Source organism: Pteropus medius, unplaced genomic scaffold (assembly GCF_902729225.1).
Source record: "Pteropus medius unplaced genomic scaffold, Ma_sr-lr_union100, whole genome shotgun sequence".
In the NCBI taxonomy this organism is placed as follows: Eukaryota; Metazoa; Chordata; class Mammalia; order Chiroptera; family Pteropodidae; genus Pteropus; species Pteropus medius.
Window position 1 is genome coordinate 18,499,238 of NW_024340849.1, and position 19,298 is coordinate 18,518,535.

General features: G+C 46.5%; 1 protein-coding gene across 7 annotated transcripts in view; it reads left to right on the forward strand.

Annotated features, from left to right (window-relative positions):
* The window catches only part of MYO5B (myosin VB), a 308,110-nt gene that overhangs the window by 250,307 nt on the left and 38,505 nt on the right, over window positions 1-19,298 (forward strand). For all 7 annotated transcript variants that reach the window (XM_039841649.1, XM_039841646.1, XM_039841647.1 and 4 more), the window contains 5 exons: window positions 1,401-1,634; window positions 12,433-12,517; window positions 13,793-13,941; window positions 14,943-15,062; window positions 16,893-17,033. In XM_039841649.1, coding sequence (XP_039697583.1) covers window positions 1,401-1,634; window positions 12,433-12,517; window positions 13,793-13,941; window positions 14,943-15,062; window positions 16,893-17,033 — 729 coding nt within the window. The remainder of the gene's footprint in view (window positions 1-1,400; window positions 1,635-12,432; window positions 12,518-13,792; window positions 13,942-14,942; window positions 15,063-16,892; window positions 17,034-19,298) is intronic.

Below are 19,298 nucleotides of genomic sequence, written 5' to 3' on the forward strand. Positions count from 1 at the left end.
ACATATATATGTGTGTGTGTGTGTGTGTGTGTATATATATATATATATATATGTATGAATCCTGTGGTACAGTGCCTACCCCATAGTAAGCACCCATTAAGAGCTAGTATTATGTGTGGAATGTGTTTTTTTCATGATGCAGACTGTCTGGCAATGATTTCTCCCTCTCTCCCTCAGGGATCTGTAGACCATTGGTTGGGAACCACTTAGAGGCTCTTGTGTACAGCTCTTCAGGTTGTGCACTGCACAAGCCAACTGGCTGTGGGGACAAGTAGCACTGAAACCCAGCCCACACTGCTCACCTGACAATGAGCCCCAGTGCAGCGGTTCCCTGAGAAAGAGGGGGGTCTCAGCCTTGAGGTCCCAAGGTGTGCGTGGCATTGTACTTGGTCCGACAGCTGTTCTTTTGCTCCTCACTACTCTCTGTGGAACTTAATTGCTGATGTGAATTAATAATTGATTCCTGATGCCCCAGCCTATGGGTATTTTGGCCAATATCTCTGTTCTGCTTGGAGCTCCTGCAGAAACTAGCAATGAAGAATTGTCAGTAACTATTTGTTGCTTGCTTATTTGGAGACACCTTCTTCTCTTCCACTTTCCCCGCTGACCATTTTCCACTGATACTCTCAGCTCCTACAGGACCAGTTTCTGCCCATGTTTACACTGGCACTTGACCTGGCCCTAGGTCCTGTGTGCTTCATCTGTGTAAACTCATCTACTGTTCACTTCCCAGGCCCCCTCCATACCTGCGCCAGGCACGTGGGGTAACGCATCTCACTTACCTGTCCTTGAGTGATCGGCAACCTGTCTGCAGGGCAGGGCCATGACATGGACAGCTTCTGCCAGGGTGTCAGCTTCTGGAGTCAGGGTCTTACAGGGTGAGCTGACAGGTGGTGAGAGGGATCTCGAGGCCCCACGGAGGGCCTCCTTGGAAGAGGGGATGCTGAAGGGGTCCTTTGTTCCAGAGCCAGAGATTAGGTTGCAGCTCTTTGTGCCGTCCAGTCCATGGTTAGGAGAGCCCAGTGTGAGAGAGCAGAGAATCCTGAAAAGCAAAGGCTGTAGACCCAGGAAGCCAGTTACATCGTTCCTACAGCTTAAAAACCAGGCATAAGATCTGTGCAGCCAGACATAGAAAGCTAACTTGTCGTCAGCCAGCTGCCAGCTCTGCCACTACTCAGAAATGCTCCTTGAGCATCAGTATTGGTGATTTTTGTTTTTCTATATTTCTCCTAGATCCACAATAGAATTTTGTTAGGGAGATGCCAGGAAAGCACTCAAGCATGCGGCGATTGCGAGATTTGATTCCACCTTGGAAGTTTCTTTTTCACATTGCCTTTGTGTTTTTTTCCTGGCCAGATAACCTTGTTCTCCATCTCTTCTCCCTTCTTGGCTCTCCACAGAACAAAGAATTCAAGACGCTGTCGGAGCAGTTGTCGGCGGTCACCTCCACACACGCCATGGAGGTGGAGAAGCTGAAAAAGGAGCTGGCCCACTACCAACAGAGCCAAGGTAGCGACAGCAGCCTGAGGCTGCAGGAGGAGGTCGAGAGCCTGCGGACTGAGCTGCAGAGGGCCCACTCAGAGCGCAAGATCCTGGAGGACGCCCACACCAGGGAGAATGATGAGCTGAGGAAGGTATGGTGAGGCCAGAGGGGGCGGCTGGGTGCTGGGCTGGCTAACGAAGCACTCTCTCCAAGGCAATGTCTTCAAGCTGTAGAGTTGCCACAGGCTTTTCTAGAGCTTGTGTCTGCAGACTGACCATCCCTCTGCATTTAGACATAAAGTGCTCATGTTTCAGAGATGCCCTGGAAGCACGTTTGCATTCACCTAAGTATTGATTGAGTTGCTTCCATTAGCTGGAAACTCTGGCATCCCCTGAGAGGAATACGCAGCGGCTGGCTTTGGGCATCATGTGGTCTAGAATTAGCACCGACTCAGCTCTGTGGCTGAGTCTTGTTGACGAGAGAGATGGCAAAGAGGCAGTGGCTTTTCTTTTTCACACTGCCTACAGGGGTTATAGGCAATCCTTATACATCCCTAACCATAATAAATCCTGTGATTTGGGGACTGTGGTTGGTGTGCTCTGAACATTTATTCTCCACCCCATAAAATAGGTCTTCCTGGGATAGGCCCCCCTACCTCCATCTCAAAAGTCAGGACACACATTTCCTCCTCTACTCCCAAGACACATGTTCAAACCAGAGACATCCCACATGCCACTGGAGGGAGCCTTCCACAGACGGGGCATTGCCGCTCTCTCCCGAATCGCTACAGTGACCCATGGGCCCCACGGCCCGTTGCCCACTCGTTTAGTACACAGCCGTCACTGGGGTGTCAGTGGGTTGAGAATCTAAGAAGGGAGGGAGTCAGTGTTTCTAGTGTTAGAATAACAACTTTCAGTGTTTAAACACTGGGTCAGGCTCAGTGCTGCCACAGACGGGGTCTCGGGGTAGGCGTCACAATTTCCGATTCTCATCCCTGCTCTGCCATCACCAGGTGCATGTGGGAAACCTCAGTGGCCTGCGTCCCCTAATCTGTTTTTTAAAAAAGTGGTCTAGATCATCTCTAAGTCCCCTTCTGGACCCGTAACTGGCCAACTCCATAGAATTGTATGGTAGAGGAAAATAATACCTCAGCCCGCTCTCTAGTGCCTCTCTCTCCCTCTGCCCCCTTACCTTCTCCTGAGCTGAGCCCTCAGACGTGACTTGGAGACGCACACAGTGCCGTTTGAGATGAGAACCTGCAGAGCCAGCTCACACTGCGTGTACGTACATGGTTTTCCTGTCTCGGGCAGAACTTCAGCCCGTCAGCCACTGATCTCGGGGATTTCCCAAGAGTCTAATTCCACATGGGAATTAGATAACCAAGAGTGTGGCCTGGGACTCCCAGATGCAGGCCGCCTGGCACAGAAAGCCCCCCATCCTCAGGGTGCTGCTCAGATAAGCCTGCCAGCTCACCCTCCACGGACCCTGAAGTAGATAGACTTCATTCTTTGGGACGAAGCGTGTGGTGCTGGGAAGCTCCTGTTAAAACGGAGCTACAGCCTGTACAAACCATAGAATTCCGTACTTGTTGTCCGACCCTTGGGAACAGTTGGTGGCAGAGAGAAGAGAACAAGATTAGAACTGGAGACTCTTGAGCTTGGTGCCCTTGGGAGAAATAGAAGTGCCAGTTAACTACCGGTGGTGCCAGTCAGAGGAGGCACGGGGCGTCTGTCTACCCAGCAGATCCACAAAACGAGGTCTCCTGTCTCTGCCCCCACAGAGAGCACTTGACTCATCAGTTCCCAGGCCTCCTTTCCTGCTTTCCCTTGGGCACTGCGATCGGGGTCTCAGAGCACTTTTAAATTATCCAGGTCTCCAGCCAGAGGAGCCTAGCGTTACTTGAAAATCATCCTCGGCAGAGTGGAAGAAAGAAGTGGACTCCCCTTTCCCCTCCTTTAAAAATTGTTACTCTTTCCGAGGCATGTGTTGACCTAGGTCTTAAATACAGTGAGAGCTTGGAACTGGGAAGAGGAAAATAGTCAAAGACAATAGGTGCAGAGATAGAACAAGAAAAGCACCTTCCTGAGTCCAAACATAAGCAGACCCCATGAGGAAAATCGAGCATAAGATGATTCATTAAGCGCAATGTCCGCCTCTTTACAGGAAGGAAAAACGTGAAAGCAAAATTTCTTCTTTTCTAGGATGTCCAGAATCTTTTTATTCTGGTGGCTGAGGTGAGGTGAGGGAGGCGAGGGTGCTGGCTTCCCCCGCTCCCCCTTTCATCTTCTGTGCCTAGTCAGGGTTTAATATCTATCAAAGCCACCAAGTTCAAGCTTAACAAATGCTGAATAATCAGACAGTTGGTTTCCCGTTGGGCTTGTCCAGGGGCCTGCTCTGCATTGAGCGAAATTGATGAGACAGGAAAAGCCCAGTGAGGGAGCTGACTGCTGGTAGACGTTTAATTAATGGATTTGATATTGCCGTCAGCAAATGCTATATTAGAACTGGCATCCTGGAAAACTTCGGGCTGCCCATCCCTGATGATATTCATGGCAGACCACGTGGCTACCCTGCGTTGGGCTGCAGGAGGCCAGGTCTTCCAGGGGCCAGGACCACACCCCTGTGTCCACAGGGCCACATAAGTTGGCTGACACCCTTTCTACTGAAGGGATGCACTGCTGTGGCCTCTCCCCAGAGCAGTCTACAGACTCCTAGGCCTTCAGACTCCTTTCCTTTTGGCCTGTGTGAGGTATGTGTTTTAATCTGTTTTAAAGCTCTCATGATCCTTCTGCTGACTGATGTGTGCAAGTGTGCTGTTTTGTATGGCTGAGTTGTTTTATGTCCCTAATGAAAGAGACATGGATTCCAGGGCCACCTTTGACACAAAGGCAATGGCTTGTTATTTAGAATCTGCTCTGCAGTTGCCCCGTGGGGCCAGCGAGGCCTGGCTTGATGCAGGGGTGTGGGTCGGTGAAGAAGAGCAGCCCACAGCCAGGTGCCTGGCTCTGAGAGAGGGTCCTTGACACTCGTGAGGGGCGAATAGATGCCCCCAGGCCCTGAGTGATCAGATTGGCGTGATTGGGATTGCGCGTCATATCGCTAGTTGGTTACCTTGGCTAGTTCCAATGTAAAGGTTTGGGGGTTTTCCAGATAGAAGTAGAGAGCTCTGACTGAGAGGGGAGTGGGGTTCTCACAGTGGGATGGTTTGAGTCTTCTCCCCAAAGGTGCCAACTGAGACTCAGAGTTGTGTTCTCAGCAGCTCCAGGATTTATGGTTCCTAAGGAGTCTGATGGTTGTTAGAAAGAGGACCCCACCCCGTCTTTGGGAGGACAGTGTTTTATTGCAGAAATCATGGAAGCTCATTGCCCTTCATTCATTCAATAAATATTTATCGAATGTATTTTTTAGGCACTATTCTACACACGGGGGCAAAAATAGACCATTTTTAAAAGTTCTCATTCTTATGGAGTGTAAATATTTGGAGGTTATGGGAGGATGTACAGAGAGGAATTAAATACAAATTATCCATCATGTGCTATAAAGAAAAATAAAGCAGAATAAAGGAGATAGAGAGGAACCTGTGGGGGCCAGAGAGAGAGGTGATTTTATTTACGACGGCCAGAGACAGTCTCTCTGAGAAGGCACCTGTGAGAGGTAAGGGGTGAGCATGGCAGATTTCTAGGGAACAGGTGACAAATGTAGCAGCAGGTGCACAGATTCTGAGGTGGTGGTAGTCTGAGCAGGTTCAGCAAGGACCAGCAAGGAGGCCGCGGGCCTGAGGCAGAGTGAGCGAGAAGGAGATGGGCAGGAGGGTGGTGAGGTCAGATCGGGAAGGATCATCTGACCTTGACGGCAGCGTTAGCCGTGAAACATGCGGAGATAAACAGCTGTCTTAGGCACTCAGGCCTTGTGGAGACAGCAATTCTCCCCTGCCTGAACTTTTTCCTATAGCTTTTGCTGTTGGAACCAGTCATTCGAGGCCTGCTGTAGGCTGTTGACACTGAGGTTCTTTCAGTCTTCTGAAAGGTCAGGAAACGGGGTGACGTAGTAGTGAAGAGCCTGATCCTAGACCCGGATCGCTCAGAGCAGTAGCCCAGCCATACCTGTGCCTGGCTGTGTGACCTTTGGCAAATTCACTAACATTTTTGTACTTTAGTTTCCTTAAAAGAAAATAGTAATGGTACCTACCTCAAAGCTATTAAGTAAATTTATAACAGTTCCCGGAATGTAGTAAGAGCTCAATAAATGCTGGCTTAGTATTCACTCATCTAGCCTGTAACTTCGTGGAGGTCAACATCCAATTCGCTTGTCCCATAGTTTCAATTAGAAACCTTGCTTCTGGCTCTGTTTACAGTGCGAATACCCAACTTGAAAGAATAGGTCACGACAAAACAAAAGTCCAGAGCTACATTTGTGCCCCCAAAGATTCATTGGTAAAGGCAGTTCTTGAGCATGGAGCTGGGGCATTTGTTTCATTGAACTTATCAGACACGGCGTTAGCCTGATAAAACAGGATTTACCACAGTGTTTGCTCTGATCTGTCCCAAATAACCTTTTAGAAAGAAGAAACGTTCCAGGTAGTACTGCCTGCGAGAGTTAAAAAAGACCCCCACCCACCCCCAAAAATGGAGCTGCTGGATGATGGTTCTTGAGTCTCAAACCCCCTAGCAAAGGTGTTATTATCATGCTGATGCACCTAATTCTTGTTAAGCCTCACTCCCTGCAAAGTGCATCGCTGACAGCTTGCAAAAGGGAGGCTATTTGGCTGCAGCAGTTTGTCACGTGCCCTCTCTGCCAATAAACTCTCCATATGCTAGGGGGATGGGAGAGCTGGGGGTGACCAGCACCTGGGGAAGTATGATTGAGGAAGCATTCTCTGCCCTCCTGGGATGTGGAACTGAGTGTGGGACCCCTTCCCCCTGCTGTTCACTGAAGAGCAGGAACTGCTACCCCGCAGGATTGTCCAGTCAAGAAAGAAAAATAAAGCTCCTGGATGCCACTTTGATGTATGGCTTAGAATAACAAAGCCGAGTTCCTTGGAGGCCTACGTTGGAGGGAGATGGAGGGAAGAAATGAGGCTTAAACACAATAGAAGACTTGGTGGGAACATGCTGTTGACCGTGGCTCTCCCAGAACTAGTCCCAGCTGAGATTTTAGGTCACAGGTGGTTGCAGTAAGATTACATGATCTCAGACTTCATAGGAATGGAGGTTTCAGGTCCAGCCTCATGGTAATGGCATATGCCCCCTACCCTTTAGAGGACGTGTTTCATTTCAGAGGGACATGACTATCTGCAGGATGCTCAGGGGAAGGTGACGAGAATGGTGAGGGATCTTGGAAGCCTTCTCAGGTGACCCCCGGCTCTGTGAGCCATCTGCATCCTTGGAGGCTGGTTGGGGGAAGCAAAGTCCCAGTTTTGTGGTAAATTGGTACTTCACAGACTACGATGAAATCACTCGCAACCCCTCACCCCTGTGGTCAGCCAGTTCGGAGGCTGCAGCCCGTTCCTGGCTGGGGTGACTGCAGTCCTGTCCACCTGTCCTCAGTCACTTTGGGCCCCACTCTAGGGTGTGTTCTGTAGAGGTACACACAACGTGGCTTCCTCTGTTGGTGGCTTCGGTTTGACGTGACTTGTACATCTAGAGAAGCTATGTCGATTATTTGTGAAGCTAATTTGAAGGCGCTCGTAAAGTCATTAGGTGGTGAACTTTCTCCAATAATAGTGTATTAGTTGCACTTAAAGAATGTTTTTCCCATATTGTATATGCCTCCTAAATAGAATTATTTGATTAAACAAGCTCATATATACTAGATGTTTTGGTCAACTATAAACACATTCATTAGAAAAGACAAACTCTAAAATAGCCCTTATTTTTGTCTGAGGCTCTTTCACTGGACCTGCACTCAAGCATGGGGTGGCAGCAGTGGGCTGGGTTATGGTGATGTGACAGTGTGGTCCCCTGGACCACGGTGAGGCTCTGGGACCGGGTTATTGGCATCTAGTGGGTAGAGGTTAGGGATGCTGCTGACATCTTCCAATGACCAGGACAGCCCAAAACGTCAATAGTTGAGAAATCCTACTTTATAGAAATCTGCTACAGCCCTTATAGGTTGTCTCATTGTTATGCGCCTGGTTTAGGCTGGACACTCTCTGATGGTAGCTACCATGAGTCGTATTCATTTTACATCCCCCGGCCCCTGCCAAGGCTCCTGGCACAGAGAAGCCATGTCAGAAGGTATCTGATGGGTGAATGACAGCCTTGCCCTGTGTCATCTCAGGTGTCAGAAGTAGGCTCAGTGAGCAGCAGCCTCCTGTGCTAAAAAGGCATCATTCTCAGCCAGTGCTTTTTCTTCTTTCCCACACCCTCACCATCAAATAGGTTTTAGTCTCTCTAGACACAAAACATCAGTTGCACTAATTATAAGAGACAATAAATTGCTGACGAAGAATGACAATTTGGCATAACTAGTTACATGCTTATCGCTTTTGACCCACCTTTTCTCATTTGATATTCTGTGGGGAGACAGAACATGCCCCCTTGACTCACTCCCCATGGTGCCCTGACCACAAAGGGGCTTCTACTCTCCTCGGTGGGAGAGTGGAATTCGCATACAAAGACGTGAGGTCAGTGGTTCCGGACTAGTGTGGTGTCAGAATTGTACTCGCTTGTCAGAACCTCATTTCTGTAACTCTTGGCAGTACATCCATGGATAACCTTCAGGAAGAAACCACGTCTGTCTGAATTGAAAGGGTGGAAAGGAGCTGCGGTGTCCTATGGCAGAGAAGGGACAGTTTCCTGGAAGATAGTTTTGAGCCATATTTTCGAAATTGAAAACGTGAAATTTGAAAGGGTTGGATAGTATTGACAAAGTGCTTGGAGCTTTTTGCAAGCCTCTGACAGCTCTCTCTGTGGAGCTGTAGAGAGCAGGCCACCTGCAGGCCACCTGCAGACCGTCAGCAGCTTCCCAGAGGAGCTGAGGCTCTGTAGGTAGGACTCTCTGCCTTCTGAGTTGTAAGGGGAGAACCAGTGACCTTGCTTGCGCCTGTTAAATTTTCTCCTGACTGTTTCTGCGTGATGTTGAGGGTTAGGGGACTGTTTCCTTGACTCATATTTAAAGAGACAAAAATCTCTGTAAAAATGAGTTAACTCGAAAGCCGGGAGGAAGGGAAGAAGATGGCATTTAAACATAACCCGTTGAAATTCAAACCTCAAGAAAGCTTCTGCCCTTTAGCCAGCATCCCTGGAGCCTCCTTTCTGGCTTTTGCTGCCAAAAACGTCTAGCAGAGTTTGAAAGGTGTTTGATGAGACCACAGGTGGGTCCCCAAGGATCAGTGTGATCATCTCTCCTCCTCAGTTGCATGCAGTAATCACCTAGGTGAGAATCCCAATAGGTCACTGTCTAGTCTCAGCCACCATGCACATACTAGTATGTATCATGTTATTGTACAGAGGATGTCATCTTTGAGGCTCTTTTTGTACAGGTTGGGGAGAGTCCTTCTTCCTCCCCCAAATAGATCATAAAATGTACCACGGATGGCTGGAACTGATGACATGAGCCAGAGAGAGAGTTTGTCATTCAGCACAGTCTGTGGGGAAGCTTGTCACTCCAACTAGAAACTAACTATGAGCCTGTCTTACTAATCTTTTTATCTTTTGCCACAGTTAGCACAGAGTCCTGTGCTTACTAGATTGGTTTTCTCGTGGAATGATTTTTTTAACAGCTTTACTGATTATAATTCACATACCGTACAGATCACGCATTTAAAGTGTACAGTTGAAGGGTTTTTAAGAAACACTCACAGTTTTCCAACCATCACCACTGTCAAATTTTAGAATATTTTCATCAACCCCCTCAAAAGAACTCTGTACCCTTTAGCAGTCACAGCCCTGCCCTAGGCAAACACTATTTTTTGTCTCTATAAATCTGCCTATTCTGGGTATTTCATAAAATTGGAATCATATCATACATGCTTTCTGTGGCTGGCCTCTTTCACTTAGCAAGATTCATCCATGTTGTAGCATGTATCAGTACTTCATTCCTTTTCATTGCTAAGTGGTATTTCATTATGCAGATCTGTCATATTTTATTTATCAGTTCATTAGTTGATGGGCATTTGGGTTGTTTCCACTTTTAGGTACTTTGAACAATGCTGATACAAACATCTATCACAAGATCCTGTGCAAACCTAGGTTTTCATTTTTCTTGGATATCTACATAGGAATGGCATTGCTGGGGCATGTGGTAACTCTGTGTTTACCCTTTTGAGGAACCGCCAGTCTGCTTTCCACAGCAGTGTATGGTGGGACGGCAACCTGGCACAGCAGCTGGACCAGCACAGTCCCCACCGACATTTATTATGATCTTTTTTAATAACCATCCTATTGTGTGTGAGGCGGTATCATTGTGGTTTTGATGACTAATGATGTTAAGCATCTTGCCATGTACGTATTAGCCATTTAGAGAAATGGCTCTTCAAATCCTTTCCCATGTTTTGATAGGGTTATTTGGCTTTTTATCATTGAGTTGCAAGTGTTCTTTATATATTCAGGGTACAAATCTTGTGTCAGATATATGATTTGAAAATATTTACTCCCATTCTGTGGGTTGCTTTTTATTTTCTTGATAATATCCCTTGGAACACAAAAGTTTTAAATTTTGATGAAGTCCAATTTAACTCTTTTTTTTTTTTTGGTTGCTTGTGTTTTGGTGTTGTATCTAAGAAACCATTGCCTAATCCAGGGTCACAAAGATTTGCTTCTGTTTTCTTCTGAGGGTTTAATAGTTTTAACTCTTACATTTAGGTCTTCGATACGTTTTAAGTTCACTTTTGTATATGGTATGACACAGGAGTCCAATTTGTGTTTTTTATGTGGAAATCCAGTTGTCTCAGCCCCATTTGTTGAAAAGATGATTCTTTCTTCATTGAACTGTAGTGGCGAGCATTTATTTCTGGATTCCAGTTCTTGCCGGTGATCCGTCCATATATCTGTTTTTATGCTGGTATCATAGTGTCCCAATTACTGTAGTTTTGCAGTAAGTTTTAAAATTGAGAAGTGCGAGTCCTCCAGTTTGTTTGTTTTTTTTCAAGATTGTTTTGGATCCCTAGATATTTCACATGAATTTTAGGATCAGCTTGTCGATTTCTGCACAAAACCAGCTGGGATCATGATAAGGTTTGCATTGAATCTGTAGGGTTGCATTGATTTGAGGGGTATTACATCTTAACAATACTTAGTCTTCTGATCCATTAACTCAAGATATCTTTCCATTTATTTAGATCTTCTTTAATTTCTTTCAATAATATTTTATAGTTTTCAGAAGTGTAAGTTTCATACTTCTTTTGTTAAATTTATTCCTAAGAATTTTCTTTTCGATGCTGTTGTAAAGAATTGTTTTCTTAATTTCTTTTTTCAGATTATCCATTTCAGTGTGTAGAGATACAATTGAGTTGTGTCTATTGGTCTTGTACCCTACAACTTGTACTCATTTATTAGTTCTGATAATCTTTAAATGGATTTCCTAGGATTTTCTATATACAAGATCACATCAGCTGTAGGTAGAGATAGTTTTAATTCTTCTTTTCCAATCTAGATGTCTTTTATTTCTTCTCTAATTGTCCTGGGTAGAACCCCCAGAATGGTGTTGAATAATGTTGGTGAGAGCACACATTGTTGTCTTCATTCCTGATCTTGGGGGAAAGGCATTCTGTCTTTCACCAGAAAGTATGCTGTTAACTGTGGGTTTTTATAAATGCCTTTATCAGGTTGAGGACCTTTGTAGAATGTGTTTATCATGAATATTTGGTAGTATTTTGTTAAGGACTTTTTTCATCTATATTCGTAAGGGAGAATGGTCTGTAGTGATGTCTTTTTCTGGTTTTGGTATCAGGACATTACTGGCCTCATGGAAGGAATTGGGAAGTGTTCCTTCCTTTTTTTTTTGGAAGAACTTTTGAAAAATAGAAATTAACTTTTAAGTTTTTGCTGAGTGGTGGAATGGCTTTAAAGGGTATGTTTACCTTTCGTGCCTAATGAAGGTAATGTAGAACCATCTACACATATTCATCCACTGCTCTGTGTAGTGCCTGCTGCTTGGTGCTCTACACACGTCATCTCCTTTGAACCAGCCCTGGGAGCTGGGTGTTGATTTTACAGAGCCAGGATCTGTGACTGTAAAGGTCATTCATTGACTTCGCCTTTGCCCACACTTACGATCACAAGAGTTCTTTCTGTGGTGACTTGCAATGGTTCAAGCAGCCTCTAGGAAAGTGGGGCTCAAGTCTGGATGCCCGAATTGAGGGGCCCTGGGCACACGATTTCCACGATTATTTCCTCACCTGTTTCATGAAGGCAGGGATGTGACGTCAGTGGGAAAATCTCTAGATAGCCTCCTGCAAAAATGAGTGTGCCATTTTCTTTCCAGTAATATTCACCTCCTGTTTGCCCTGGCATTAGTATCAGAAGCCAGACACTGGATTGGACAGTCGAATGTCAGCAGCAAGTCCCCTTTCCTTCCCCAGCATCTGGACTGTGCTGGTCCGGTAAGACAGGCAAGGGCAAGTGGGGTGAAGACCAGAGAGAATTCTTCATCGTGAGCTTCTGGCTTTCCTGAGACTCAGATTTGAGAGCTCATGATTTACCTAGACAGGCAACCAAATGCGAGGAAGCCTGTTACTGCAGTAAGTTCTTGAACAAGGCATGGGAGCTTGGTGCAGACTTTTCAAGAGGTTTTAGTGGGCATTGGAAGACCATCAACAGAAATGAGTCTGTCTTGTTTTAATGGAATTTGTTTTTCAGTGTACAATTTTTCCCTTGAAATGAAAGCCACTTTAGCTGATTCAGTTTTCTTAAAAATCATTTTAACATCACCAGCTGAAATTCAAACCCACTAGAGGATCCTTTCCTTTGCTCAGCTTCACAGGGGAAACATTTTTTTTCTCTCTTCAGCGAGTTGCAGACCTGGAGCAAGAAAACGCTCTCCTGAAAGATGAGAAAGAACAGCTTAACCACCAAATTCTGTGCCAGTCGAAAGGTAAGTACCAAAGTGCTTGATTTTTCATTCTGAGCTCTCATTTATTTTCCACGGTGATTTTCCCCAAAGACTCCTAGCAAGCGTGCAGTTAGCAGTGGGGAAAGGGCTTTAATAGAAGAGAGATGCAGAAAAAGGGTGATCTGTGCAATCCTGCTGTGACATTTGGTTTCATGTGGCGAGACACGGATAACGGACGATATGACGCCTTGAGTTTGGAGTCGGGGAGATCTGCGCTCGGAGCACAGCTCTACCATGTGCTACTGCGTGGCCTTGAGCGAGTGACTTAATGTCTGTAGCCCTTTGTTTCTTCATCTGCAACACGGACACCAAGGCCCATGTGAGGAATAGATACCGCGTGTGAGTCACTTAAGATGATGCTTGACACACAACACTTAGGAGCTGCACTTACTGCTGTTCTTAAGTTCATCTTTAGCAACCACGGTTCCTGTCATGGTTTCTTCTACCCAGTGGGTCATTTGTTAATTTGCTAAAGAGAGGGTCATGGGTCACATCCAGGTCCCCTGTGTCAAGCACCCACTGACCCCTGAACTGCGTCAACCCCCCGGTGCTGCTTGACAAGAGGGGCATTGGGAATCCCCAGACCCCTGTCCCCATCTGACTTGGTGTGGCCTTCAGCGTATTGCTCCCCTTGCCCATCCTTAGGCCCCCTACCCCGACCTCGAGAGACTTGAACCGCCTGAGAGCGTAGTTCCATCCAGCATGAATTCTTGTCAACAGCTGAAAGTGTTTTTAATTTCCCTTTTAAAATTGTTTCTTTCCACGAATACGGATAAGTTTGGATAGGGGAGAAAGCCCATCCGTGTTATCTTTTTGCCTCCTCCCCCGCCACCCCCCAGCCTTTGGCCTTATCTCCTCAAATCCGCTTTAATCTCCCTGCACTCCAAGAACTGGAAACATCAGGAGTAGGGAAGAAACTGGAACAAAACCTCGGCTCTCTCGCGAACGCTGCCCGCAGTCGCTGTGACACTTGTTGAAAGAGAGAGGCTGGAGGGTTAACCGTGTGAGCTGCCGGCTTCTCTCCCCCACTTCCCAGGCCAGGGTCATCTTTTTCCCCACCTCTGAAGACCTAAAGCACAGTAACGAGCTTTCCTTTGCTCTGCAGTAGGTGAGGGAGCTGGATCAACTCAAGTGACTGTGTCAGAGCAGCCGTGGGCAGCCTCTTAACAAGAGGTTAATCAGTGAACGTGGGTCAAGTGCATGTGAGGGGAATCCATTCAGAAAGAGAAAGTGCAGCTCGGCGTGCTTGCTTTCCAGATGAATTTGCCCAGAGCTCTGTCAAGGAAAATCTCCTGATGAAGAAAGAGCTGGAAGAGGAGCGTTCCCGGTACCAGAACCTCGTGAAGGAGTATTCACGGCTGGAGCAGAGATACGACAACCTTCGGGACGAGATGACCATCGTAAAGGCAAGGAGGGCAGTTCCGCCCACAGCGCCGGCCCCACCTCTGGCTTCACAAGCCTGGTGCTTGCACAGCTCCAGCCCCTGTGCCACTGACACCACTGCCAAGATGCTCAGTCATTCTGTGCCATGTGATGGGTGTGGCATCCCAGTGTCTGTCTCTGCCTTTCCTGTGGGGAGTCACCACATAAGGGAGCAACCTGGCAGCAGCCATGCCTGGGGACAGCTTCTTTTCCAACTTTAGGGTCTCAGAAAAATCTAAGTTAAAAACTTAAAGAAAATTCCACCCAAGTGGGTATGTTCTCTGTCTCGTTTCCTGTTCTGGGAGCATCCCTGTGTCGTGGCAGTGACGGCTTGGGGAGTTCTGAATTCAGCTTCATTAGTGTGTGCTGCAGAGAGGCTCACGGGGTCTGATCATCTCTCCCAGTCGTTGACAGAAACATTGTCATATTTCAGGATTTGTCATTCTTTGTACCCCATATAAACATTCCCTCCAGAAAAGTATATTCATACAAGATTGAATAAGTTCATTGCCTAGAAGCCAGGAAGAGAAGGTGAATTGGAACATAGAGAGAAATCTAAAATTTTCCTACCAAGACCAGTTTTCTCTCTTAAAGCCAAATCAGATGCAAGGGGTAAAAAGGGCATTTTTAAATGAACAGTATAAATGGTAACCCCTACTTCTAATATGCTGACTGTTTTCATAAACAAACTGGTGGAGTACAGGTTGAAGTGGGGGCCGTGAGGGCCAGATTTGCAGCATTCTTCTCGAGAGGAGGCTGATGGCAGGACTGTCGGGGCGAGACTGGGAGATGAGGATTATTTCCCTGGGACTTTTCAGAGAGACTGGCCTCAGCATTAGGGATTTGTATTTCATTAAAAGACAAGGGAACCCAGTCCTTGCAATGAGGCAGAAGTCCAACTCCAGGGCCTACTAGTCTTTGAAAAGTAATACTTCTTATTAACATTAGTTCATTATGAGTTTTTCACATTTTTCTCCTTAAACAGCAAACCCCAGGCCACAGGCGGAACCCATCAAACCAAAGTAGCTTAGAATCTGACTCCAATTACCCCTCCATCTCCACATCTGAAGTCGGAGACACGGAGGATGCTCTCCAGCAGGTGGAGGTGAGTAAGGCAGGTTCTTGGCTGGCTGTGCTCCAGGAGTGTTTGTTACCTGTGTGGAGCTCCCCACAGACATGTACTGTTCCGTTGGTGGTGACCAGGCTCATCCCTGACAGTAGGACTCAGATGGCAGTGAACTCTACTCTGGAGTTAACAGTGACTGTGCAAAACACTACATTCTTGTTCACCCTACCCTCTCTCCAGAGAAGAAGGAAGAAGGCAGGCCCCTGATTCCTCTTGTAAAGCTGAGAACTGATTGCAGAGAAGCGAAATGGCTGGCTTAAGAAGGAACCACTAAGTCATTAAAATAGATATAATTTATCACCCCCAGTTAGTATCCCAGTGCATACAGTAATATCAATAAATACAGAAGAACATTTTCCTCCCTGACTTGGAAGCTCGATAAACTCAGACAACAACAAATATTTGCTGAGTGATTATATCTTTGTCAGTAGTAGCCTCTTAGAGTTACTATGTAATGTACCACACAGTGGACTTCATAATCTGCGTGTAAGTTTGTCAAGGTTCATAGATACACAGTTTTTCCTCTGGCATTTGAAAAGAAGAAAATTACAAGCATATAAAACCTTATGAAGTACATGAAGATAGATGTAGAGGAGAGACGGTTATAAAAACAAGTGTGTTTTGAGCATGTCTTTGTGCCAGACACAGCTAGGGGCTACTGTAGAAACAGCAGTGACAAGCCAGAGAAGGTCCCTGCCCTCTGGAGCTTGTGCGATACTTAGACAATAATCAGTTGATGGAAGAAGTCTGTAATATAATTGCAGGGACTGTTCAGTGCTAAAGGATGATAAGAGATAGTGAGTGACAGAGTGAAGGATGGAAGGATAGAAAAGGAGGGCCTCCGGATAAAAGGTTTATTTTTGTATAGTCCAACATGGTTTGTTGCTTGCTGTACGCACTTAGGAAGCATTTCATAAATGGTAGCTTAAGACCCTTGGTTTTATCACTGCAACCTCTTAAGTCTGGAGGCCACAGTCAGCCTGAACACCAAATGCACCACCCAGGTCTTTGTGTATGTGGTCATTTACATGCAGACATAAGCATTTCCATTAGTGCATTTATGTTCTTCAACAAAGCTGAGACTAGTTCTTGACACTGGCCAGAGAAGCTAGCACAGTGCTGGCTAAGCACAAAGCACTCGTTTAATGCTGGTTGAACCAAATTGTTTTGTCACATATGTCCATACATGTGCTTAAAAAATCTACGTGGATATGCTCATACAGATACACGCCCAGGCATGACAGAACTCTGGAGGGCGAACCCAGGCATGAATCTAAAGAAAAAAATTTCTGGGATACTGATGCTGTACGATCTGTTGGGTAAATGGGTTCCGTGGTAGGGCAAGCACTGGTTCTGTTTCAAGGTGCAATCAAGTGGTTGAAGCACATGCACAGTGATTTGTAACCACATTCATTCTGCATTAGGAAGCATTATGTCCTGAGTTTTACAGTGTCTCTAGTGTGACACCATCTTCCAGAAATGAGCTCTTTTGACTTCCAAATAAAATGGCTATGTCTTTATCTATTTGTTCTTGGAATATATGCTCAGTCATCTTAAGTGGCTCACACAGGAGGAATACAAATGGTTGAGACTCAGATGTTATCTAGACAGAAAATGAGCCTGGAGCACCAACTTCAATATGAGAAATGATGGTTGGTTGGTGTTGGCTTTGTATCTGAGATGTGGATTGATGTTAGGGAAGAGAATAAAGACAGCTGATATAGCAGCAGGCAGTGAGGTGCTGAATGTTCCCTAAGGCATTTAAGCTATTTAAACTTCCTCTTTCTTGCTCCTTGTCTTCCTTTGAAGGAAATTGGCCTCGAGAAGGCAGCCATGGACATGACAGTCTTCCTGAAGCTGCAGAAGAGAGTGCGGGAACTTGAGCAGGAGAGGAAGAAGCTGCAGGTCCAACTGGAGAAGAGAGAACAGCAGGACAGCAAGAAAGTCCAGGTGCGCGAAGGTTCTGCAGGCCGGCAGAGCAGCACCCTTGTGGTGCTGGCATCAGAGAATGATCCAGCTCAGTTTTCCCAGGGCCCACGTGGCAGGACGTGACCCTGTGGGGTTATTCTGGTGCTGGGTTTCAGAGAATAGCTTTGTCTTGTGTTGATGTCATATCGAGCTTTCTCTGCAAGTGTCCCCAATCACCCCAGTTGGACAGACGTAAGCTTTCCAGTGCCCCCAGGGCAAAGGATTTCCACTGGTGAAGCTATCAGGGAACCTGTGGCATGATCCCCCACATGCAAAGAGGACCAGGAATGTATGGTTTAAAGTATAATAACAAGCTGAAGTCAAATTAGAGCAGAGAAAGTCGATTGCCCTTCCATAGATGGAGTCCGGCATGGGCTTGAGCTTAGCCCCGCTGGGTCCGGAGCAGACCAGGTCGGCAGTCATCACCTTTCTTTCCCATGACTGCACCCTCACCTCAGTCCAGATTATCATCTGTATCTTGGCTCTTAAAAGGTTATTATTTGAAACCTTAGTGTCCCTAGACATATCACTCGCTCTATCTCAAGGACCCATTGGGCATCAGTGCCAGACTTGTATTCAAAATGCTTATTAAATGAGAGGAGATAAAAACATAAGAGAAATCCCCAGCCATCGAAAACTTCATAATCTAGTTTGGAAGAACCAGACATAGAACACTTGAAAAATAATAATGAATAATAAAAATAAAAAATGATAAAAACATCGGTAGGGCTCAAGTAAATGCAAGGCTGGGTGCACACCAACGGGCGCTGTAGGAATAGAGGGAGCCATTGCAGGCAGCGGCGATGAGGAGGTAAGAGCCATTTCTATTTCTTGGGAGGGATAAGGACCACTTCTCATGGGATTCAAGGCCGATTCTGACCTGGGTCATATCATTAGCTGACTTCACAGTGGGTTTGTCAAAGGCCTTTGATCTGTTCTCAGGCCTGAGTTGCCAATTGTGGAGTCCAAACCCCTCTCCGCATCCTCAGTCTTTCCCCTGCTCCCACCTTTGCACACTGTCTCCTTTTGTAACTCCCAGCTTCCCTTGCCAATCAAATGTGTTGCAGATGCTGATCTATGTTGCTAGTAAATGCATGGGGTTTTTTTCCCTGAGCAGTAAGTGGGGAGGTAAATCTTGCTGATGGATTGAAATCTCTCAGATGGGTTGGACTCAGAACGGAAAGTGAAAGGATTAGGTTTATAAATGACTCATTCGATGAGAAGAGAAGCTACCCTGACAGGCGAGCACAAATCAAATACATGGAAAGCTGTGTAGACGACGTCAGACGGTGCCTGACATGAGAGTTCCCGGCCCACCCAGCTGCCCCGAAAGAGTCACTCCCACGATCCTCACCACAGACATGCCAAATAATTTTGGAAGATGGCTTTAGGTCTTTGGCTTATCACAATACCAAACTTTAAAAAGCATCTGTTTGCTTGAAAAATAATCACCGAGCAAGCGAGAAAACTGTAGGCTTGGCCTGTAGTCTTCTAACATGTATCAAGGTCATTCTCTATTTAAGGAGAACGACCTTGTTTCCCAGAGAGTTGAGTAAGAAGGGCAGGATGAGACAGGGGAGATGATGGCATCCCTCTGTGGCGCCCTGAAACCAAACTTTCAGAGGTCATTTTGCTGGAACTGCCCTTGGTCCCAGGAAGAATCCTGAGCCACTTGGGTCTTTATTCTGGAGCGAGATGATCCAGTATCTCAGCTATAGGAAGAGGCCAGGCTCTGCATAAGGAACAATAGGAAGTCTGTAGGATGTACCATCAGTGAGGGAGTGACGAAGCCCACCACGAGGATGGGGCGTCTGGGACAGCCAGCCAGGCTGTCCATGTGTTTGACTTCCCATCCATTGGCGAAGTTGCCTTGGCCAGGGTGACTCTACGTCCGCCCACTTAGAAACATGACTGCCAGCAGCACATCTCCATGCTCACAGTAACCTGAATTTGAGTCAGTGATCTCTGTTTGCCAGGAGCCTGAGTACTCAGTTGTCTGTGGTCATATGGCAGGCACAGGCCTCTCCCTCGACCAGCAGGTTCACACAGTTCTCCCACCGCTGATGATGGCAGGTGGAGCAGAATCTGGTGCCTTGGAGAGTTCTCTTCCCAGGTCACAGGGCTGGAAACAGTGCATTCAGTGTAACCGTCCTTGATATGGGGGGAGCTACCAGAGGTGCTCTGACCTGGTCCCATTCTCTAAGCCTGGGGCACAATCCATCCAGCTGGTCATGGCCTGGCCTTGAA